Source organism: Rana temporaria, chromosome 4, assembly GCF_905171775.1.
Source record: "Rana temporaria chromosome 4, aRanTem1.1, whole genome shotgun sequence".
Taxonomy (NCBI): Eukaryota; Metazoa; Chordata; class Amphibia; order Anura; family Ranidae; genus Rana; species Rana temporaria.
Window position 1 is genome coordinate 188558814 of NC_053492.1, and position 25727 is coordinate 188584540.

Here is a 25727-nt window from a genome sequence, read left to right on the forward strand (position 1 = left end):
TTAACATTTTCATACATTTATCTATTTACATATCTATGATCCAATCACTCTGAGGGATTTTTCCACAAATGTTTTTTGGGGTGAGCAGGTAGGTAGTGTCTATTAATGTACCATATGAAATGAAGATCACGTGGCAAAGGGCTGCTGTGATTGGCCCTTTACCCCAATCTGTGATCATCTGAAGTACTCAGCGATCACAGAGCACGTCACCCACGCGCCACAGGGAGCGCGTGGGATGTGTGATTACGGAAAGACATCTTGCCTCCCGAAGTAAGATTGTGCTGTAGCCGTCTTTTGGCTATAGCACGGACGGGATGTGGTTATACAGCAGTACTGGGGAACCTGGGTGACATTGTTGACCAAAAATTTCATTTAGAGTTGGTAAAGATACCGCTACTAAATGACAGACTTCCAGCTCCAGGAGCTGGAGGTTTGGGTGGGTAGAATAACGGACATATTTCTAAGTGAGAATAACAAACATTACAAAATTTACTTGCACTTGTTTGAAATATTGCATACAACTTTCATCGCTTACTCATCTGATTTGCAAATATATGCAGTTAAAGGCCTGTTCCCTTTTCTATAGAGAAAGGAGAATCACAACTGAACAATCACAGGATTATCCGAAATATGAGAAAATGTGATGTTGTAATAAAATCTGTGTGGCTTGTTATCACTTGAAGCCAGCAAAAGAACAAAGCAAATGCTCTGTTCAGGATTTATGTGCAAATATTGGGTTATATATAGTATGGCTGACTAAAGAGAGGCCCAAAATTCCAAATTACTTTTCCATAACTCATTGGTGAAATATGTCAGAAACTAAATTTTTTATTAGCATCATCGGAATAGTAGAAAAAATGAAACCACTTATGTTGTTTACTGTGACAATCTTGTGACTACAAAATATGTGAGTAAGGTTGTGACGTTAAAACTGTACAGTTATCAGAGCACAAATTGTGCTTTCAGAGAGGAAGAATGGGGAAATGCTGATGTAAACAATCATTCCCCCGTTCTGCATAATGACAGGACACTGATCACAGCTTCATGTGATCAGAAGCGGTGATCAGCGTCATGTCACACATAGCCCATCCCCCCTATAGTTAGAACATATCCCTAGGACCCACTTAACCCCTTCAGCGCCCCCTTCTGGTTAACCCATTCACTGCCAGGGTCATTTACACAGTAATCATTTTTATAGCACTGATCGCTGTATAAATGTGAATGGTCCCAAAATATCACCAAAAGTGTCCGATGTGTCCGCCATAATGCCACAGTCATGATAAAATGCTCTGGTCTTTGGGCAGCCAAATAGTCTGGGGCTGATGTAGTTAAATGTACCCATTATGCTACACTTAGAGGCTCCTCTCTTCTCTTTTACACTTAGTTATGAAATGACGCTACTTGTATTTCAAGACATCGCTCATTTAGCAAGACAAAATTTATAAACGAATGTTGTTTGTCTTACAAAAAACTCTAATGCCGCGTACACACCATCACTTTATGTGATGAAAAAAAACGACACTTTCTGTGAAGTAAAAAATGACGTTTTTTAAACTTAAATTTTCAAAGACGAAGTTGCCTACACACCATCGTTTTCTCACAATGATCTTGCAAAGTGAGGTTACGTTCCACCACGTTTTACCATTGAAGCTTGCTTCATAAGTAGCTTCTGGGCATGCGTGGATGAAAAAACGTCTTAGAAAACGACGTTTTTTGCTACACACGGTCAATTTCTGTGAAGTAAAAAGTGCACTTTTGAAAAACGACACATAAAATTGAAGCATGCTTCAATTTTTTTTGGTCGTTTTTTACAAGACATAAAACTACGTTTTCCCCCACACACAGTCAATTAAAGTGACGTTTTTAAAAACGTCATTTTTTTTCATCACATAAAGTGATGGTGTGTACGCGGCATAAGTTACCGTATATGCATTTTTTTGTGCTGAAAATGCCCCCCTCACCTTATACTCGGGTCACAATTTTGCGCCTGATCTCCCAGACTTTGGGGACCCGATACCAGCCAAACTTGGCACACATGCAGCCCCACTCTTCCTCTACAAGTGTGCAAAGTTTGTTGTCCGGGGGACCTACTGCAGGGGATCACCGATTTTTCAAAGCCGGGCACCAGGGGTGTTGCTAGGCGGCAAAAAGACCAGGGGCTTCAGCCCAAGGCCGGAACCAGGGGGGGGGGGTGGTGCGACTTACCTGACCTACGCGCGCATGTGTCAGTACACACACTAACGCACGTGTCAGTACACACAGACACACAAGTCAGTGTGTGTATGTATGTCAGTTACACACTGCATGAGATCAGCATGCAAGAAAGCTCTTAGGCACACTAGCATGTCTTTCAGGGTTGTTTCTGACACATGACCTACGTACACTGGCCTGACCTGTTCTACATACACTGATCTGACCTACATACACTGACCTGTCCTACATACACTGACCTGTCCTACATACACTGACACTGACCTGACCTGACCTACATACACTGGCCTGACCTGTCCTGACCTACATTCACTGTCCTGACCTACATACACAGGTCTGACCTGTCCTGCCCTACATACACTGACCTGTCCTACATACACTGACACTGATCTGTCCTGACCTACATACACTGGCCTGACCAGTCCTGACCTACATACACTGATATGACCTGTCCTGTCCTACATACACTGACCTGTCCTGTCCTACATACAATGACCTGTCCTGTCCTACATACACTGACCTGTCCTGTCCTACATACACTGACCTGTCCTGTCCTACATACACTGACCTGTCCTACATACACTGACCTGTCCTGTCCTACATACACTGACCTGTTCTGTCCTGTCCTACATACACTGACCTGTCCTGTCCTACATACACTGACCTGTCCTGTCCTACATACACTGACCTGTCCTGTCCTACATACACTGACCTGTCCTGTCCTACATACACTGACCTGACCTGTCCTACATACACTGACCTGACCTGTCCTACATACACTGGCCTGACCTGTCCTACATACACTGACCTGACCTAGCCTGACCTGTCCTACATACACTGACCTTTCCTGTCCTACATACACTGACCTGACCTGACCTGTCCTACATACACTGGCCTGACCTGTCCTACAAAAACCGCAGAGGTGATCAAATACCACCAAAAAAAACTCTATTTGTGGGGAAAAAAGGACGTCAATTTTGTTTGGGAGCCTTGTCGCACGATCACGCAATTGTCAGTTAAAGCGACGCAGTGCCAAATCGCAAAAAGGGGCCTGGTCCTTTAGCTACAAAATGGTCCAGGGATTAAGGGGTAAAAGAGATGTGTGGCCACAGATTTTTTGACCATACTTCTCTTCTGGGTAACAGTTGTGCACTTACTTATTTTCTCCTGTGACCCGGAATCAGCCAAGAGTGGACTAATTTAGCCTGCTGTCGGCTTACTTCACTGAGCCGCTCCAGGCGGAAGGATCCCAACCATATTGTAGGATCCACCTAGATGCCTGATTGCCAGCTGGCTCTGCCTATCAGCGTATGGCTGAGAACTGGAAACCAGACGCCCCCCCCCCTCCCCTCTTCTCCAGCTGGGCACACCAGGGAGCACTGAAGGGAAAGAGCAGAGATCAGCAACTGGCAGTCATAACTCTCATCTGAGAGAAGACCAAGAACTCCTGCCAATTATGTGCACTTTCAGGCACAACCGTGTCATTAATGGTGGTAGTGAGATATCTGTATGGTCAGTATAATATCTTTACTCAGCTGTACAAAAACAGTAAATGGTTGGTTGGATAGGAATTACAGTTGAGAGTAATACAAATAATATATTTAACAATAATTTCACAGTTGTGATAGAAAAACAATGTGCTAATTTATTAAGTCTTGTATTTTACAGGTTTTCAACCCATTTTATGTTTTTCAAGTTTACTCTTTAAGCATATGGATTGCTACAGCATACTATGAATATAGCTTAGCTATTTTATTGATGACTTTCCTGTCCATTTCTGCAACTGTATATAATCTAAGAAAGGTACGTATGTTTTCAATTAGTTTTTCAATGTTTTTTTTTTTGATTATACACTAAAAATAACTATAGATTTCATCCTATGTTTTTCCTTTAGCAATCTGTCAAACTACACAAAATGTCTTCATTCAATAACAGCATTATGGTTACAGTGCTTCACAAAAATGGAGGTAACAGTGATAGAGTGATAGACATATGTAAGGACTCGATTACTAATACAAATGAACAAATAAACACATTTGTATACTAATAAATGTCTATCCAGTTACATCTAAACACACCAATGAAACACTGGACAGTGAAAGAACCTCATCTTCTTAGTATGTTCCTTGTCAGCATATGTGCATGTAGGTCCCTGATTGGTCAGTACTGTGCTTTCCTCTCCAAGTCTGAATGTTGATGTTCAGTAGACGTGAAATTCGTTTTGGTCCAAATACAAATTCGGACAAATTTTTGGTTATTGGTTATATTTGGTTATTTTCCAAATAAAATAGTAAAAAATAGTAAAAAAATTATTTGAAATCTATTAAAAAGTTTTGTTTTTTCAGAATAATTAGAATTCGGATCTTTCAAAAAATGATCGTCCATTTCAAATTCTGTGTGAAGATATAGCTGGTTGTTAAAGGGGTGGTTCCCCCTAAAACAAATTTCTAACAATACATTCAGAAGACTGCTTACACTGCGGGTAGGCTGGCTTTTTTTTTTTTTTTCGTACATACCTCGATCATATCGCATATCGCCGGTTCATCCCTCGGCTTCCGGATACGAGTCTTGCTGGACCTAGTTGATTGACGTTCCTCCGACGGAGCAATAGAAAAGAGTTCCCACTTTAAGTGAAACAATAAAAATAAAACATTCCTTTAAATATAGTTCCTGGGTGGTCCCCTTAGTCTGATTGTAAGTGTAAAATGGCGCATCTGTAGCATTTACAGAACATGCTGCAGCAAAAATGGAATTTCTAAAGAAATAAATGAGTCAAATCACATTTAAAAAAATGCATGAAATGAAATTCCGGCAATACAATACAATTGCCAGCAATAATCTTATTTTTATTTTTTTAAATGGCATGGTGTCCCAAACCCCCCCCCCCCCCCCACAGTTCATACCAGGCCCTTCAGGTCTGATATAGATTCTAAGAGGAACCACGCCACAATTTTAAGGGGAACAATGCCAAAATTACATGGAGTCCACTCAAAATATATACCAGACCCTTATGCGGGCATGCAGCCTGGCAGGTCAGGAAAGGGGGGGACAAGCGAGCGCTCCCCCTCCTGAACCATACAGGGCCACTTGCCTTCAACATGGGGGGTGGGTGCTTTGATCGTGACAAGGGCCTCATCCCCACAACCATGGCTGGTGGTTGTGGTGGTCTGTGGGTGAGGGGCTTATCAGAATCTGGAAGCCTCCATTAACCACTTAAGACCCGGACCATTATGCAGGTAAAGGACCTGGCCAGTTTTTGCAATTCGGCACTGTGTCAATTTAACTGACAATTGCGCGGTCGTGCAAAATGGCTCCCAAACAAAATTGGCATCCTTTTTTTCCCACAAATAGAGCTTACTTTTGGTGGTATTTGATCAACTCTGCGGTTTTTATTTTTTGCGCTATAGACAAAAATATAGCGAAAATTTTGAAAAATAATGCAATATTTTTTACATTTTGCTATAATAAATATCCCCAAAAAATATATATAACATTTTTTTTCCTCAGTTTAGGCCGATACGTATTCTTCTACATATTTTTGGTAAAAAAAATCGCAATAAGCGTTTATCGATTGATTTGCGCAAAATTTATAGTGTTTACAAAATAGGAGATAGTTTTATGTCATTTTTATTAATATTTTTTTTCTAATAATGGTGGCAATCAGTGATTTTTTTTCATGACTGCGAAATTATGGCGGACACATCGGACAATTTTGACACATTTTTGGGACCATTGTCATTTTCACAGCGAAAAGTGCTATAAAAATGCACTGATTACTGTGAAAATGATAAATTGCAGTTTAGGAGTTAACCACTAGGGGGCGCTGAAGGGGTTAAGTGTGACCTCATATGTGTTTCTAACTGTAGGGAGGCGGGGTTGGACGTGTGACATTAGTGATCGTCTTTCCCTATATCAGGGAACAGACAATCACTGACATTGCCACAGTGAAGAACGGGGAAGCTGTGTTTACACACACCTCTCCCCGTTCTTCAGCTCCTGTGACCAATCGTGGGACACTGGCGGCAATCAGGTCTGCGGGTCCCACGGGCGTGGTCACGGAGCTTCAGACCAGGTCGCGTGCGCGTGTTGGCGGCGCGCGAGCGGCTGGGCTCTTAAAGGCGACGTATCTGTACGTGCCTGTGCCCAGACGTGCCATTCTGCCGACGTATATCGGCCTTGGGCAGTCCTTAAGTGGTTAACAAGGGGACCCCCAGATCCCAGCCCCCCTATGTGAATGAGTATGGTGAACACCTGGCTACATTACCCAGTGGCACCCAGTGGCAGAGCCCTCTTCTCATGTCACAGACTGGTACATGCTAGGTCCTTGTTAAAGGGGGCTTCCAGATTTCCATAAGCCCCCCTGACTGTAGACCCCAACAACCACAGCCCAGGGTTGTCGTGAAGAGTAGTGTTGAGCAGAATACACCATATTCGATTTCGCGATATATCTCGAATATATAGTCGAATATTCGAGATATATTCGCTAAATTCGAATATTCGTGATATTTTATCGAAATGAAATGATTGCGAATTTTTGCTATTGTGAATGCGAAAATAATTGCGAAATTTCGATAACTGCGGTAGGAGCACTCTGATTGGCTCAGAATATTCTTGATATTTTTTCGAAATTTCGCAAAATGCGAATGCGATATTTACTGCGCAATTTCGACAAATGCTGTAGGAACACTCTGATTGGCTCAGAATATTCGTGATATTTTACAATACAAAATAATTGCGAATATTCGGCAAATGCGGAAGCAGCACTCTGATTGGCTCAGAATATTCTTGATATTTTACAATACAAAATAATTGCGAATATTCGGCAAATGCGGAAGGAGCACTCTGATTGGCTCAGAATATTCTTGATATTTTACAATACAAAATAAAAAGTGTTTTGCATTGGTGGTGATTCTTCAGGCCCCATACACACGAGAGGATTTATCCGCAGATACGGTCCAGCGGACCGTATCCGCGGATAAATCCTCTCGAGGATTTCAGAGGATTTCTATGCGATGGCGTGTACACACCATCGCATTGAAATCCGCGCTGAAATCCTCTGCCGATGACGTGTCGCGCCGTCGCCGCTATTATGACGCGGCGACGGGCGCGACGCTGTCATATAAGGAATTCCACGCATGCGTCAAATCATTACGACGCGTGCGGGGAATCCCTTTAGACGGATGGATCCGGTAAGTCTGTACAGACGAGCGGATCCATCCGTTGGAATGGATTCCAGCAGATGGATTTGTTGAGCATGTCAGCAAATATCCATCTGCTGGAAATCCATCCCAGGGGAGATTTCTCTGCGGATAAATATCCGTTGGCGTGTACACACCATAGGATCTATCCGCAGAAACCCATTTGATGGGATTTATCTGCGGATAGATTCTATGGTGTGTATGGGGCCTTACTCTATCCATCTGTCACAGCCGTTTGTCAATCAAACACCTTGAAGATTGAACACGTTCATGCTGCATGCTTTGGACTTTTTTTCACTTCACATATCAAAGACATTTTTATGAAAGATTATTTTTCTATTATTGGGACTATATTTCTTTATATATTTGTTTCACTGTGTATTTCACAAGTTATTTGCGCTTCCTTATTTTATAATTTGCCCACATGTCTTGTCACTAGACATATTTTTTATTCTTGTAGAGCGACTCCATTTTCTGTCTTGTATTAATTTATGTTGTATAACATTTTTGAGTTGCTGCTGTATTCTCCCCTTTTTTTAAGGTATGCGCAATTTTTTCCTTCTTACAAAAAAAAATAATATCAAACATACAAATATTCATAACAAAAACATACACAATGCCCCCCCCCCCCTTTTGCATCAGAGACAATCAGAGTTCTCCTACCACAGTTATCGAAAATTCGCAATCATTTTCGCATGAGCATTAGCGAAAATTCGCAATTTTTTTTTTTTTAATTCGGCAACATAAAAGGATCGCCTCAGCTTAGCTACTCGGTCCAGGGTCTCTAATCATACCAGCAATGCTTTTAGACGTCGATAGGATGTGATCTGTTTTAAAAATAAAATTGAAAAAATGTGAATATTCGGAATAGCGAATATTCACCGCGAAATTCGAAATATATCGCAAATACTCGAATATGCCATATTCGAGCCGAATATTCGCAATACGAATATTCGTGAGCAACACTAGTGAAGAGGCCCTTGTCCCCATCAACATGGGGAAAGGGTGCTTTGGGGTGAGGGGAAAGAGCACCCCCTGCCCCAAAGCACCCACCCCCCCATGTTGAGGGCTTGTGTCCTAGTATATTTGGGGGGGTTAGCTCATCCCGCCTCCTTTCCTGACCTGCCAGGCTGCATGTCTGGATAACGGTCTGGTATGGATTTTGGGTGGTACGCCAAGCCATTTACTTTTTTCTATTGCCAGGCAATTGCAGGCATTGTTTTTTTTACATTCATCTGTCAGTGGGTTTCATTCCTGTTAAGGACATGCTGCTTAAAAAACAGCTATTTCTTTACACAGAATTTGAATCAGTCAACCGCTTTTCGGCAGATCTGAATCCTAATCGTTCTGAAAAGTTGGAATTCATTCGAAAATGTATAAAGAAAACAATTTTTAATGAAAACAAAACACATTTTAACAAAAACAAAACAAAACTAAATGAATCCTGAAACCAAACTAAACAAATTATATAACAAAACAAAATTAGTAACATAACAAATCTATTCAAAACTAAACAAAACAAATATTTCCGTTTTTCCACTTGTATAATGTTCATTGGATGACAAGGGGCTGAAGTAAAGTCAAATTCAGAAACCTCCTCTATTTGCATGAAATTCATATTTGAAATAAATACACAACTGCATTCATTAAAGTTGTAATATCTGCCTGAAGTTCAGATTTAAAATGTTTTGTTTTTTCTTTTTTATGAAAGAGGACCTTTCACTGAATTGACATGTTTTTTTTTCCAGAGGTTGAAGAAGTGCAGTCCCAGTCTTTGGTCCCTGGAGATGTTATTGTACTAGGTAGAAACAAACTTTTTCTGCCATGTGATGCCATATTATTAAGTGGTGGATGCACTTTGAATGAAGCAATGTTAACCGGTAGGTAACTAGTATTTAGAAGCAGCTCCATTAAACAAGTTGTATTACAGCCAGTGTGCCTGATTAAAAAGGAAAATCTAAAAAGAAATTCACAGGAAGAGATTGCCGTGAACTGGCAAGCTTGCATTGCCGGTTAGTCTTTGTGTACTTGAAATCAGAAGTTAATGAAATCAGTTAATATTCCAACTAAATTGTGCACTCTTGTTCAATGCAATCCATATTTGCAGTATGCATTGGCCTGACCATTCAAATATGGTTGATTTTGTGGATCATATATAGATATGTTACATTAAGAATATGTGTGTTAAATGTCAGCCTAAAAATGGGCAATGGGAGACAATCCTCAAACACTCTATAACTTTACCACAATCGGATTAAATCTTGAAAACAGCAGCCAAGTCTTCCCAATGTGTGGTATGCAAGAATATATATATAAAATATAAGTGTTCTGGTATCAAACTCCTAAAGGTTCTTCATTTTTTTAAACCAGAAGTGTCAGGGATATGTAGGCAATGTAAGATAAAAGACAGCAGATTATTTAGTTTTTATTCTATGCATTAAAATGAAAAACCTTCTGTGTGCAACTGGCCCCCTCAACCCCCCTAATGCTTACCTGAGCCTTCTCCAGCACAGCCACGTTGCAGGAGAGACTCATCTGTTCAGGACTCTCCCTTCTAAATGGCAGAGACACTGGCTCCCGCTGCTGTCAATTAAAATTAGTGAGCCACTGAGTAGAGAGCGGTGCAGGGCCGGGCTGCGGCTCCATGTCTGAACGGACACACAAAGCAGCTCAGGTGCCACCATAGCAAGCTGCTTGCTGTGGGGGCACTGGGCAGGAGGGAGGGGCCAGCAGCCCCTGCGAGGGACCTGAGAAGTGGAGGATCTGGGCTGCTCTGTGCAAAACCACTGCACAGAGCAGGTAAGTATGACATGTATGTTATTTTTAACCAAAACAAACTTTAGTATAGACATTAGTATCACTTTAAGCTGTTTTGTGATAAGCCCCTTCTGAGAGACAATATCAGGGATCCCTAAACAGTTAAAAAATGGAGAAAAACTGCGCTAACTCTAAATGGGTGAAAATAAGCAGCTACATACAAACAAACAAAGCCAATGAAAATGATAAATAAAAAATGTAGCGCTAATAAATACAAAAAATACCATAAAAATTACCATGTGAGGCAACAACTTAATAATAAATGTGCACATAAAGAGGAGATACCCAATATATAGGTAACCTGGAGAAAAGGTTTACAATGTGATAAAACGTTGCAAAAGTCTGGAATCACAGCATTGGATAAACAGTCTCTAGCCAAACCATTGAGTGAACTTCAATGGAAAAGTTGGTGCAGTGCATGGAGTGGACTGATGTCCAATGATTGGAAAGAAGGTGATCAAGTTGTCTGTAGAAATCTATGGACATCACAATCACATCAGGTGTAAGGTAGGTATAAACACGCTTACCAGATGAGTTGGACTCTACTACTATACAGCAAATAGTCAATTAGACGTGACTTTTTGTAGTCAGTGACATCAGTATGCATAATGTATATATTTTTTTGTAAATGCAAAAAAAGCTAAACATGTAAGATAACTCTCCAAAAAAGTAGAGAGAATCCTATTTTGAATACAGTTACTTCTTTACATAGCCAGCATACATTGAAATGGTGCTGAGTGTGCTGCTTAGCAAACCACATTTGACAGTAAACCAGCTGTATGTACACTACCAGAGCTGTGCTCATCACTGTATACATAGTCATGTTTGAACATGTTGCTGTTTTCTTACCAAATGATTGGTCATTTTGCCATGACTATCTTGTGATACATACACCTCTACTAGTATGTGCAACCTCCTGGGTCAGCATTACTTGTTCACATACTTAAAGGGGTTGTAAAGCATCGTGTTTTTTCATCTTAATGAATCCTATGCATTTAGGTGAAAAAACACCTTACAATCTCGGGCCCCCCAGCCCCCCCGTTTTACTTACCTAAGCCACAAAACTCCGTGGGCTTGTTCCCGCAATGGTTTCCCCCAGCTTGAGGTGGCTCGTCATTGAAGATTGATAGCAGCGCAGCCATTGGCTCCGGCTGCCATCAATCAAATCAATGATGCGGCGCGCTGGAGGGCTGGGCCGAGTGATACAGTCGGCGGCTAATGCCGCCGGCTATATCACGGGAGCGTGCCCGCAAGCTAACCCCCTTGGGAGAGCGCTTCCCAAGAAGGGGGTTAGCTCTTGCGGGGAGGAGCCGAGACAGCCGCAGAGGGACCCCAGAAGACCAGGATCGGGGACACTTTGTGAAAAACGAACTTACAGTGAAGGTAAGTATGACATGTTTGTTATTTAAAAGAAAGAATATATATACCTTTACAACCCCTTTAAGTGTACATCGGTGCAAAGGGCTGTGTTATCTCACATGAATGCATAGGTGTTCCATGCATCTACATGCAGGCAGTCTCATTCATGTCTATTGCGGCACATAGCCACATAGACACAGCCGTAACTTCCTATTTAACATCTGTGTGGGTGCAGATGCATGTTCCTTATTTCACAGTGTCTGCATATGCCTGTACATCCGTGCAACGGCCAAGGAAAATACTGTATCCTAGGTCAAAATTACATGTTCCTGGTTCAGAATTATGGTCTCTTACTGTCCCTTGCCCATATTTTTGTTAAATTACATTATTTATTCACAATACATACATTGAACGTGGAACCACAAATGTAAAGTCACCTTATTGACCTTTAGCATGTTTCCTCCTTTAGGAGAAAGTATTCCAGTGACAAAAACACCTCTTCCAAATATTGACAACTCCATTCCATGGATGGCACACAGCGGTGATGACTATAAGAGACATGTGCTGTTTTGTGGAACTGAAGTGATCCAGACAAAGGGAAATGGGCAAGATCTTGTTAAAGCTGTTGTCCTACAAACTGGTATGCTATATATGAGTTATTCTTGTAAAATTCTCTATATATACATGTAGCACTACCCCCGGAGGAGCTGCTGGTTTGTTTTGGGTGGCATGTTACCTCTGTGACTCCGCCGTCTAGGGTAGTTGATGAGAGCCGTAGTAATGGAATGTCCAGCAGGTGTCTTTATCTTGTGCTTTTATTTACCCAACAAAGTAAAGCAGTTGAACTTGGTGAAGAATAGAAGAATAGCAGAGATGGAGAACACAGATTCAGGTGTAGGTAAAAGGGAAACAGTCCTGCTTCCAACGACAAACTTTCACTTCGCCACTCCAGACGGAATTGGGTATAGCGCACCTGGAAAGGCCTCTCTCACAAGGCTGGCAGCCAGAATGACACTTGAACTTGGGGTTAAGTCTCTGCACAAACCCTCCCAATGGTCGCAGAAAATAGTGGTACGAAGTCCCCCTGACTGGACTTAACACCTGGATCTTCTTCAGGTAGTTTAGATTAGGTTACCGACTAATAGACGACCAAAATCCAGCCTCTCAGGCCTCGTACACACGGCCGAGAAACTCGACGGGAAAAACACATCGTTTTGCTCGTCGAGTTCAATGTGAATACGCCGAGGATCTCGGCGAGCCAAATTTTCCCATTCCCGTCGGGGAAAAAGAAGACATGCTTTCTTTTTGGCCCGACGAGATCCTCGTTGATTTCCTTGTCAAAGTGTACACACGACCGGTTTCCTCGGCAAAAAAAAACCCCAGCAAGCTTCGTGTGTACGAGGCCTCAGTGTCCGGTTCCCTTGGTCCCTGATGGATGGTCAGGCCCCTATTGGAACACCAGCCTCTCTTGCCACTCCTCAGGCAGACTCCACCGAACAGCTTCCTCCAACAGGACGGACAGCCCAGGACCTCTTTAGGTGGGGACCCAGTCAATTACTGAGTCCCAAGCGGCAGATCAAATGCTCCGGGCCAATGTGGTCCTGAAGCCAGGATCTCTGCGTAGCACGTCCCCCCCGGCCCGGAAGGCCATTTGCCGGGGCGCCGTTGAATGGCTACCCTGAAGGTGGGCGCCACACGAGGTGAAGACCCAGGAAAATGGCGTCTGCCCCATAAATACCCCTCCCAGCATGCACAGCGAGGAAGCCTCCTCCTGAAAGGCTGCTGGGGAAAAGTATCCAGTCCTTGAATCCACTGCTGCCACCTGCCGACCTGGGTTGGAACTGCACCCCAGGAACAAGAGCATGAGCCCACAGCACAGCCAAGCTGGGGCAGAAGCTCCAAATTTGAACTAATTTACAATGGTCAGAGTCACTTAACTCTGACCCCCTCTAAATTTCAATAGCACCAGTTCTAAAAAATAATGAGGCGCTACATATATGTTTTCGTTATAAAAACATTAGGGTGGATTTTGGGTATCTCCTAATTTTTGTGACTTTTCTTTTCTACTTAAACTTTGCAAAAAGGTGATTGACAGGGGCTTTAGCATGCATGAAAAAATGTAGGCATGGCTTTCTTTCCTTAAAATGTATGTATGTATATATGTATTGGGATAGAGAGGGGATGGGTTTAAACCCCTGCAAGTTTACTTTTTTTCTGTCTGTGTATCATGAGAGAGATTTCCCTTGCTCTAACCCAGCAGAGGTTGGAGGAAAACGACTAAAGTGAAAATTTCCCTTAAGGCCGGGTTCACACCTATGCAAATTGAATGCACGTTTCCCCACATTCAATTCTCTCTCTATGGAGCCGATTCACATATCTCCGCAGCGGGTCTGGTGTGCCTGAAAAACGTGTGCCTTTTTTGGTGCGTTTCAGGTTTCATTTCAGCCCAAAATTCGGGATGAAATCGGGCGTGAATAGGTGAACTAGCATGCACCGGACCCCTGCTGTCCGCCACATGCGGCAACAGTGTGAACCCAGCCTAAAACAGCATCCTTCCAGGTGTGTATCACCTCAAATCACCAGATGTAGATAACAAAGAAATGTAGATGACAAATGTGATTGTGCTGCTGAGATAATCTATATATATAAAACTCAACGTGTGTGTGTGTGTATGTATGTATGTATGTATGTTCCAGCATCACGTCCAAACGGCTAAAGATATTAACATGAAACTTGGCACACATGTTACTTATATGTCAGCAACAAACATAGGATAGGTGATTTAACCCTTACCCACCCCCATTTGCCATGGTCGGGGTTTTCCTTTAAAGTCCCATTCAACTCTATGGGAAATACATGTTACTTCATAACTTCCAAACGGCTGTAGATATTTCGATAACACTTGGTCACATGTTACTTATATTACCACTTAAACTATAGGATAGTTAATCTATCCCTTAACTACCCCCATTTGTGAGGGTCGGGGTTTTTGTTTAAAGTCCCATGCAAATCAATGGGAAATGTATGTTCCCACATAACTTCTGTACGCCTGGAGATATTTCAATAATACCTGGTACACATATTACTTATATGCCAAATAAAAATATATGACAGTTAAATTAACCCTTACCTACACCCTTATATAAAAGATGGGTATATTTATATTACTATGATTTTCCTCCCCAAAAGGTTAAGATAGGAAGACCGGGCAACGCCGGGTATTCAGCTAGTACCCTATATGTGCACAATGTATCAATTGGATATTAACTGCTTGAACACACCCTGTACAGTATACCAACTAATCCTTTTGCTGCCGGAGCCATTTTTCTCTTTTGCACACATGTTTAAATGCACATTTTAGGCCTGAAGATTATTTAAAACCTAATAAGCTAAAGTTAATTTCAGTGAAAACAGATGCTAAATATCATCATATTTTTGTGAAATATAAAAGATGAGGCTACACCAAGTAATGAGCAAATAAACAAAAAAGAGCACAAATCTATTGAAAGTCCACAATTACATAAACCATTTTTAAAATCAACAATGACTCCTCTTAATTGTATATATATATATATATATATATATATATATATATATATATATATATATATATATATATATATATATATATATAAATGTATCAGCATCTTCCTATCAATTTTCTACCTCTATTAAATACATATTTAATATTTTTAGTGCATAATGCTAAAGTACAATGCTAGAACACTATGTATGTGTCTATATAAACATAAAGTGCAAGTGTGAATATATATTATGTGTGTCAATCAATATGGGTATCACCACAATATTACAATATGAAGATTTCTTTGCAAGAGAAATCTAATAACTACAACTAACTGCTAATCAGTGCTGACAGAAAAGTGTATATACTGTATGAATATATTTTTAAAACTAAAAAAATATATAATAAATAAAAAGAGTAAATAAATATAATATAAATAAGTAAATAAATATAATAAATGAAAAGAGTGTCCCAAATTGCAAAAGTTTAAGAACCCCCCCCCCCCCAAAAAAATACATATATATATAAAATATCTCCAAATGCATGTGTGCAGCCAAACAAAATCCAAATTCCAATCTTCAACGAAAAAAAACTTGATCCAACAGTTCCTGTGTTCAAATATCTGATGTGCTTCTTCTTCAATAAAGTCCTAAAATAACTTACCAGAGGCTATGGGTGGTCAGATTATAAACCAGCAATAAGGCAGTGTTTATATATTAGGAAGATCCACTCTCCACTCTGCTGATATTTGACTGTATCCACCCGTCAGTTTCTCTCCCCAATTGAACAGCAGATAGTTATGGGGAAGAAAGAAGAGAAATCTCCATAGTGAAAATTAAACACAACATCCATCCAGGTGTGGACCGCTTAAATCACCAAATGCAGATGACCAATTGTCAGAGTCTATCATTTTTAAGAATTAGACAAAGGGCTTAACCCTTACCCACATCAAAAAACAAAAGAAAGTTTTGCTGAGTGATGCACTTTAATCTTGTCTAAGCAGCATCTGAAATTGTGTGGCCAGAATCTAACCAAAGATTAAAAGAACTGTTATATTCCTGATTTGAATGACAGTGTTAAATATGGAACTTCCTGTTTCCTATTTGACCTTAGTAATTCCTGGTTTAAATCAAAGTCAAACTACAGACAGACTAATGGCTAATATTTCAATATAAACACGGTTTTGCAGGCAGTAGGTTGGGCAAATATTAGTATCAAACATGAAAAATGTACAGTGCCAGAATAGCATGCATAATGATAATCAAACCCTTGGTTTGCTCGTGGACTACCAACAGAAACTAGTAAAGACTACTGAGTGCTTAGATCTATACATTAGATATTTGTACATAGGCAACAAGGTATTATGTGGTTTTACTTTTTGGTGTTCATCATACCAGATTCCCATGTGCAAAAAAAATTGATATTTGCACAAGTGTTGTAACAGGTTTATTTTAGAATCACTGAGATAGCTGAATTTATAGCCCAGTTTTGCATGTTCTAAGGGTCCAATAACTGATAGTTCAAAGACTTTTTACAGTTGCAGTAATTGTTTAAATATACTAATGATTTTTTTATTTTAGGATTTAATACAGCAAAGGGAGATCTTGTAAGATTTATTCTCTACAACAAGCCTATTAATGTAAAGCTGCACAAAGAAGCTCTCAGGTTTTTATCAGTACTTGTCTTTGTGGCTGTGTGTGCGGTCATCTATACTGCAATTGTGTTCAAAATGAATGGGGTAAGTACATTATGTATGTTCATCTGAAAATATGCCTAAAAAATCGAATCAGTTGACAAAGCATACCAGGTGGAATTGAATAGAGAAATAGGGACAGATTTTTGGTGCTATGGCCCTTTAAAATGGGCTGCACCGCAAAAAAAAACTTCACCGCCCGTTTTGGTAACTTTACCGACGTGTGGCAGATTTTTTTTACAAAAGTGGCGCTATTTATTCGCCAAATTAAAGAAAAAAACCCTTTCAAATCTGATTGTACAACATGATTATAAATTGTCTGTCCTATCCTATAAGAAGGAATACGAGGGATAGCTAAATTCTAGTTCTGGGAAATAATTCCTAAGTAATGGTCAATGTTTTTTTAATAATAATTTTTATATTTTTAGAATACGGATGAATTTGTGAAACAAAAGACATCCTTTTGTCACTTATATCCCTAGATCTGCTTGTATTACCCCTTTCATGCCTAAGCCTATTTCTGAAATGTGTTGCTTGCAAGTTAAAATCCGTATTTTTCGCTAGAAAATTACTTAGCACCCATGAAGTTTATATATATATATATATATATATATATATATATATATATATATATACATACACACTTTTTTTTAGCAGAGACCCTAAAGAATAAAATGGTGAATGTTGCAATATTTTATGTCACACTGTATTTGTGCAGCGATCTTTCAAACGAAATTTTTTGGAAAAAATAAACTTCAATGAATTAAAAAAACTAAACAGTAAAGTTAGCCCAATTTTTTGTTACATAGTTACATAGTTAGTCAGGTTGAAAAAAGACACAAGTCCATCCAGTTCAACCACAAAAAATAAAAAAAACAAAATAAAAAACACAGTAAAATCCTATACACCCAACTCCATACCCACAGTTGATCCAGAGGAAGGCAAAAAACCCCAGCAGAGCATGATCCAATTTGCTACAGCAGGGGAAAAAATTCCTTCCTGATCCCCCGAGAGGCAATCGGATTTACCCTGGATCAACTTTACCTACAAATCTTAGTACTCAGTTATATTCTGTACATTTAGGAAAGAATCCAGGCCTTTCTTAAAGCAATCTACTGAGCTGGCCAGAACCACCTCTGGAGGGAGTCTGTTCCACTTTTTCACAGCTCTTACTGTGAAAAAACCTTTCCGTATTTGGAGGTGAAATCTCTTTTCCTCTAGACGTAAAGAGTGCCCCCTTGTCCTCAGTGTTGACCGTAAAGTGAATAACTCAACACCAAGTTCACTGTATGGACCTCTTATATATTTGTACATGTTGATCATATCCCCCCTTATTCTCCTCTTCTCAAGAGTGAATAAATTCAGTTCCTCTAATCTTTCCTCATAGCTGAGCTCCTCCATGCCTCTTATCAGTTTGGTTGCCCTTCTCTGCACTTTCTCCAGTTATCCGATGTCCTTTTTGAGAACTGGTGCCCAAAACTGAACTGCATATTCCAGATGAGGTCTTACTAATGATTTGTACAGGGGCAAAATTATATCTCTGTCTCTGGAGTCCATACCTCTCTTAATACAAGAAAGGACTTTGCTCGCTTTGGAAACCGCAGCTTGGCATTGCATGCCATTATTGAGCTTATGATCAACTAAAACCCCCAGATCCTTCTCCACTACAGATCCCCCCAGTTGTACTCCCCCTAGTATGTATGATGCATGCATATTCTTAGCCCCCAAGTGCATAACTTTACATTTATCTACATTAAACCTCATCTGCCACTTAGTTGCCCAATTAGACAGAGCATTGAGGTCGGCTTGTAAATTGGAGACATCCTGCAAGGACGTTATTCCACTGCATAGCTTGGTGTCATCTGCAAAGACAGAAATGTTACTTTTGATCTCAGACCCAATATCATTTATAAATATATTGAAAAGTAAGGGTCCCAGCACTGAACCTTGGGGTATACCACTGATAACCTTGGACCATTCAGAGTAAGAATCATTAACCACGACTCTCTGAATTCTGTCTTTCAGCCAGTTTTCTATCCATTTACAAACTGATATATCCAATCCTGTAGACCTTACCTTACACATGAGCCGTGTGTGCGGAACTGTATCGAACGCTTTTGCAAAATCCAAATATATCACGTCCACAGCCACGCCTCTGTCCAGGGTTTTACTTACCTCTTCATAAAAGGAAATCAGGTTTGTCTGACAACTTCTGTCTTTCATGAATCCATGTTGTCTGCAGCTTAAATAGTTTTTTTTCCAGCAAGAACTCATCCATGTGGTCTTTTATAAAACGTTCCAGTATCTTCCCAACTATAGAAGTTAAACTAACAGGTCTATAGTTACTTGGTAAAGACTTTGTTCCCTTTTTAAATATGGGTACCACATTGGCCCTGCGCCAATCCAGTGGTACTATTCCTGTCTTTAATGAGTCCCGAAATATTAGATACAGTGGCTTTGAAATGACAGAGCTCAACTCACCTAGGATCCGTGGATGGATGCCATCAGGTCCAGGTGCTTTATCCACCTTTATTCTGTCTAAATATTTCTGGACCATATCACTTTTGAGCCATTGTGGATTTGAGGCTGTGTCACTCCCACCCCCATTTTGGACATGAGCTCCCCCATGCTCCATTGTATACACAGAGCTGAAGAAAACATTTAATAAATTTGCCTTCTCTTTGTCCCCAGTCACCCACTCTAGATTATTTTGTAAGGGGCCTACATGCTCAGACTTCACCTTTTTACTATTAATATATTTAAAGAATTTTTTGGGGTTTGTCCTACTATCTTTTGCAATCTGTCGTTCGTTTTGAATTTTTGCATCCTTGATTTCCTTTTTGCATATCCTGTTATATTCTTTGTAACATTTAAACAACACTAGTGTTCCTTCATTTTTATATTTTTTAAAAGCTACTTTCTTATTGTTTATAGCTTTTTTAACTTTGACCGTGAGCCACATAGGTTTTATTTTTAGCCTTTTAAACTTATTGCCCATGGGAACATACTTTGCAGTGAGGTTCCACACAGTCTTTTTGAAGAATTCCCATTTCTGTTCTGTGTTCAGCTGTGCCAATAGTCCCTCCCAGTCCAAGTCCTGGAGAGCAGCCCTCATCCTTGGAAAATTTGCTCTCTTAAAATTTAGTGTTTTAATATTTCCTGTATGTATTTCTTGCTTATAGTTAACATTAAATGAAATCATGTTATGATCACTGCTACCCAGGTGTTCCTTTATCTGAACATTAGTAATAAGCTCTGCATGGTTTGAGATTATCAGGTCCAACAGGGCATCATTCCTAGTTGGGGCCTCAATAAACTGCACCATAAAATTGTCCTGCAATAGGTTTTTAAATTTTTGTCCTTTAACTGTCCCAGAAGTGCCATTAATCCAGTCAATTTCTGGGTAGTTAAAATCCCCCATTATTATCACCGTCCCAGACCTTGCAGCCCTTTCCATCTGTGCAAGGAGCTGAGTCTCCACCTCCTCATTAACATTGGGTGGTTTATAACAAACTCCAATGATTAATTTTGAACTACGCACATCTGTATGCAGTTCCACCCATAATGCTTCAGCCTCATCACACTCTCCATCAACCAGGTTCTCTTTCACGCTTGCTTTGAGGTCACTTCTCACATAGAGACAGACCCCTCCACCTTTCCTTTTTACCCTGTCTTTCCGAAAGAGAGCATAGCCAGGAATATTAATAGCCCAGTCATGAGAGGATTGAAGCCAAGTTTCAGCAATACCGATTACATCATAGCTCTCCTCATGCACCAGAGCTTCCAGCTCACCTGTTTTGCTTGGCAGACTTCTGGCATTGGTGAACAAACACTTACATGTATTGTTACATTTTTCTCTGGTGTTTTTCATATAATTTATAGTAGTACAAATGGCACTATTATTTCCAATGGCTGTTTGCAACATGGGAACGTTCTTGTCACCTGCCATAACCCTTCCCCCATCTATCCCCATTCCACTCTCCATTAATGTCTGACCACTAACTGACCTGTCTGCTCGATGTAATTCTAATTCACCCTCCCCCCTCAATCCTAGTTTAAATACTCCTCCAGCATTCCCATAAACCTCTCCCCCAGCACAGCAGACCCCCTTCCATTCAAGTGCAAACCGTCTTTAGCATATAGGTTGCACCCCAATGAAAAGTCAGCCCAGTGCTCTAGAAACCCAAATCCCTCCTTCCTACACCAGGTCTTTAGCCATGCATTCAGCTCTCTAATCTCCCCCTGCCTTTCCTGTGTTGCGCATGGCACAGGCAATATTTCAGAGAATATCACCTTGGAGGTCCTTCCCTTCATCTTGCAGCCTAGTTCTTTAAATTGATTCTTAAGGAGCCTCCACCTTCCATGTATACTGTCATTGGTTCCAACGTGGACCAAGACAGCTGGGTCATGCCCAGCCCCTCCCAGTAATTTATCCACCCGGTCCACCACATGCCGAACCCTGGCACCAGGGAGACAGCAAACCATTCGGTTGAAGCGATCCTGGCGACAAATTATTCTATCAGTCCTTCTGATTATAGAATCCCCTATTACCACCAACTGTCTAGGCCTACCTGCACTCCCCTCCCCACCTCTACTAGATGGGTTGCTCTCCCGGCTGTTAGGGGTAGCAGTAACATCTAGGGCTGCCACCTCTGTGTTTGCCACCTCCACATCATCACCCAACTTGGCAAATTTGTTTTGATGCACAAATACAGGACTGGCCTTCCCTTTCTTCACGCCCCTTCCACTCCCTCTAACTGCATTAACCCATCTCCCTATCTGATAATCCTGACTTGCCCCTCCACCCTCCACATCAACCTTACTGACCACTTGCTCAGCGAGCAGAGGACCCCTTTCAAGGTTGTCATTTCTACCCAGTGTTGCAACTTGCTCCTCCAGATCTCTAATACGAGCTTCCAGAAGGGCAACCTGCTCACATCTGTCACAGCGGTATCCATCTTGGAGCTGTTGCACCAATTTTGCATACATGTGACACGCTGTGCACTGAGCAAAACCTTCAACCCTGCTAGCACTCATTTCCCAGTTACAATATAATTACTTGTATGAAGATTAAGATGATACTTACAGTTTTAGAAGACTCCTGTCTTAACTCTTGTTTTAAACTCCTGGTTTTTAACTCTTCCACTTGTATTCAAAAAATTCCACTTCTGGTCAGAAATTCCACACCAGATCTTAGCAAGGAGCCAGCTCTTATGGAGTTTTTACAGACACTTATATACTCACCTGTTAACAATTAGACACTCCCCTGTTAACAATTAAACACTCCCCTTAATTAGCCTTTAGAAAGGGAAAAAAAAAAGCTGTTTAAAAAGTGTCAGAGAAAAAAAGACAAACAATTGAACACTTGCAGCAGAAACAGTTAAAAGCAGCTAAAAGCAACTCCTGGTTTTTAACTCTTCCACTTGTATTCAAAAAATTCCACTTCTGATCAGAAATTCCACACCAGATCTTAGCAAGGAGCCAGCTCTTATGGAGTTTTTACAGACACTTATATACTCACCTGTTAACAATTAGACACTCCCCTGTTAACAATTAAACACTCCCCTTAATTAGCCTTTAGAAAGGGAAAAAAAAAGCTGTTTAAAAAGTGTCAGAGAAAAAAAGACAAACAATTGAACACTTGCAGCAGAAACAGTTAAAAGCAGCTAAAAGCAACTCCTGGTTTTTAACTCTTCCACTTGTATTCAAAAAATTCCACTTCTGATCAGAAATTCCACACCAGATCTTAGCAAGGAGCCAGCTCTTATGGAGTTTTTACAGACACTTATATACTCACCTGTTAACAATTAGACACTCCCCTGTTAACAATTAAACACTCCCCTTAATTAGCCTTTAGAAAGGGAAAAAAAAAAGCTGTTTAAAAAGTGTCAGAGAAAAAAAGACAAACAATTGAACACTTGCAGCAGAAACAGTTAAAAGCAGCTAAAAGCAACTCCTGGTTTTTAACTCTTCCACTTGTATTCAAAAAATTCCACTTCTGATCAGAAATTCCACACCAGATCTTAGCAAGGAGCCAGCTCTTATGGAGTTTTTACAGACACTTATATACTCACCTGTTAACAATTAGACACTCCCCTGTTAACAATTAAACACTCCCCTTAATTAGCCTTTAGAAAGGGAAAAAAAAAAGCTGTTTAACCTCCCTGGCGGTATGATTCTGTCAGAAAAAACATGCTAAAAGCGGTACCATTATTTGCAAGGAAATTTGGCGTTTTATATTGTAGGTCTGTAATTTTTAGAAATAACTCACTTAAATCTGACCAAACAAGATTCTAATAGGCATCCCAGGTATGACATTTTTTTAAAAACAAAATTATAAATTATAATATAATAAATAATTATAAATAATTATAACAAATAATAATATAATTATAATAAAAATTATTCAATAATGTAATCAAATCAAAATCACTGAAATTTGCTCAGTTGCAGAATTGTTGCTGTCATTATTTTTTTTTTTTTATGACGAATTTCCCCACAAATCGCTATCGCACAATTCTGCAAGTGATTATAATTTATTATCGCTGTTTTTTAGCTGATCTAAAACTATTTTTGACATAAAGGGACACTTTTGGTTGCTATGGACAATCTACAGTTTGCAGGGAGAAAGAAACGTTTTTATTATATAAAATGACATGCATGACACAGGACAGAGCACTAGGGACAGGGGGTGTGTGTTTTTTTTACATACAGTACTGTAATCTATAAGATTACAGTATACTGTATGTAAGGTGTTTGTTTACTTTTTTGAATTTGGCGCCGTTCTCCGTCCCCGTGCGTCGTAACGTCGCAGGGAACGGAGATCGGCGTCACACGGAGGCACTGTGTGAATCGAGCGAGGTCCTGCTCGCTCACACAGCGCGGTGGCATCGCTGGATCCAGGGACAAGGTAAGTAACTTGTGCCTGTGGATCTAGCGAGGCGATCCCGAGTCTGACTCGGGGTGTCCGCTCGCAGCAGGAAAATCTAACCCCGAGTCAGACTCGTGAAGACCGCCAGGCAGGTTAAAAAGTGTCAGTGAAAAAAAGACAAACAATTGAACACTTGCAGCAGAAACAGTTAAAAGCAGCTAAAAGCAACTCCTGGTTTTTAACTCTTCCACTTGTATTCAAAAAATTCCACTTCTGATCAGAAATTCCACACCAGATCTTAGCAAGGAGATGTGAAAGATGATGTTACGTAGAGTAAATAGATACCTAACATGTCATGCTTTGAAATTGCGCACTCTTGTGGAATGGCGACAAACTATGGTACCTAAAAATCCCTGTTACAGACCGATGGACCGCTTTCATCGGACAAACCGATCGCGTGTGGGCCCCATCGGTTTGTTTTCCATCGGTGAAAAAAAAATAGAACATGTTTTAAAATGTTCCTATGGATAACAAAACGATAGAAAAAAAGATTGTCTGTGTGGAAGTCTATCGATCAAAAATCCACGCATGCTCAGAATCAAGTCGACGCATTCTCGGAAGCACATGAACTTTTCTCAGCATGTCGTAGTGTTTTATGTCACCCCGTTGTACACGGTCGGATTTTTGACCGATGGTGTGTAGGCAAGACTGATGAAAGTCAGCTTCATTGGATATCTGACGAAAAAATGCATCGGATTAGATTCCATCAGATATCCGATCGTGTGTACAGGGCTTAAGGCTTCATGTACACTACAGCTCCTAAACTTGAGTTTAAGAGCTTTTGGCATTTTTTGTCCAGAAGACTATCATTGACACAGGAGGGTAAATCACAAAAGGTCATTGCTAAAGAAACTGGCTGTTCACAGAGTGCTGTATCCAAGCATATTAATGGAAGGTTGAGTTGAAGGAAAAAGTGTGTTAGAAAAAGGTGCAAACGCAACAGGGATAACCACAGCCTTGAGAGTATTGTGAAGCAAAGGCCATTCAAGAATTTGGGGTAGATTCACAAGGAGTGGACTTCAGCTGGCGTCAGTGCTTCAAGAGCCACCACACACAGATGTATCCAGGACATGGGCTACAACTGTTTCATTCATTGTGTCAAGCCACTCCTGAATCATAATTGTCTTACCTGGGCTAAGGAGAAAAAGGACTGGACTGTTACCCAGTGGTCCAAAGTCCTATTTTCAGATAAATGTACATTTTGCATTTAATTTTGAAATCAAGGTGCCAGAGTCTGGAGGAAGAGTGGAGAGGCACAGCATCTAAGTTGCATGAGGGCCAGTGTGATGTTTCTACAGTCAGTGATGATTTGGAGAGCCTTGTTATCTGCTGGTGTTGGTCCACTGTGTTTTATCAAGTCCAAAGTGAGCGCAGCCCTCTACCAGGAAATTCTAGATCACTTCATGTCTTCCTCTGCTGACCAACTTTATGGAGATGCTGATTTCATTTTCCAGCAGGACTTGGCACCTGCCCACACTTCCAAAAGTACCAATACCTGGTTTAATGATCATGGTATCACTGTGCTTAATTGGCCATGGACCTAAACCCCATAGAGAATATGTGAGGTATTGTCAAGAGGAAGATGAGAGACACCAGTCCCAACAATGCAGACAAACTGAAGGCCGCTATCAAAGCAACCTGGTCTTCAACAACACCTCAGCAGTGCCAGGGGCTGATCGCCTCTATGCAAAGCTGTAAAACATCCTACGCATTTCAGACATTAGTCCTTAGCCATGACTAAGGACTAACTTCAAAAACACATAGGCCTCGTACACACATCGTTTTCCTCGTCGAGTTCCTTGTGAAGCTGTCGAAACTCGACAAGCCAATTTTCTCTATTCTCGTCAAGGAAATAGAGAACATGCTTTCTTTTTGGCTCGTCGAGTTTCTCGACAGTTTCCTCGACGAAAATGTACACACGACCGGTTTCCTCGGCAAAAAAATATCTCCCAGCAAGTTTCTTGCTGGTTTTTGCCGAGAAACTCGGTCGTGTGT

The 25727-nt window shown here is 40.6% G+C and overlaps 1 protein-coding gene across 2 annotated transcripts in view; it reads left to right on the forward strand.

Moving 5' to 3' along the window:
- Positions 1-25727, forward strand: part of LOC120936838 (probable cation-transporting ATPase 13A4) — a 123718-nt gene that overhangs the window by 47907 nt on the left and 50084 nt on the right. For both annotated transcript variants that reach the window (XM_040349543.1, XM_040349542.1), the window contains exons 7-11: positions 3880-4014; positions 4106-4178; positions 9158-9289; positions 12055-12225; positions 16689-16846. In XM_040349543.1, coding sequence (XP_040205477.1) covers positions 3880-4014; positions 4106-4178; positions 9158-9289; positions 12055-12225; positions 16689-16846 — 669 coding nt within the window. The remainder of the gene's footprint in view (positions 1-3879; positions 4015-4105; positions 4179-9157; positions 9290-12054; positions 12226-16688; positions 16847-25727) is intronic.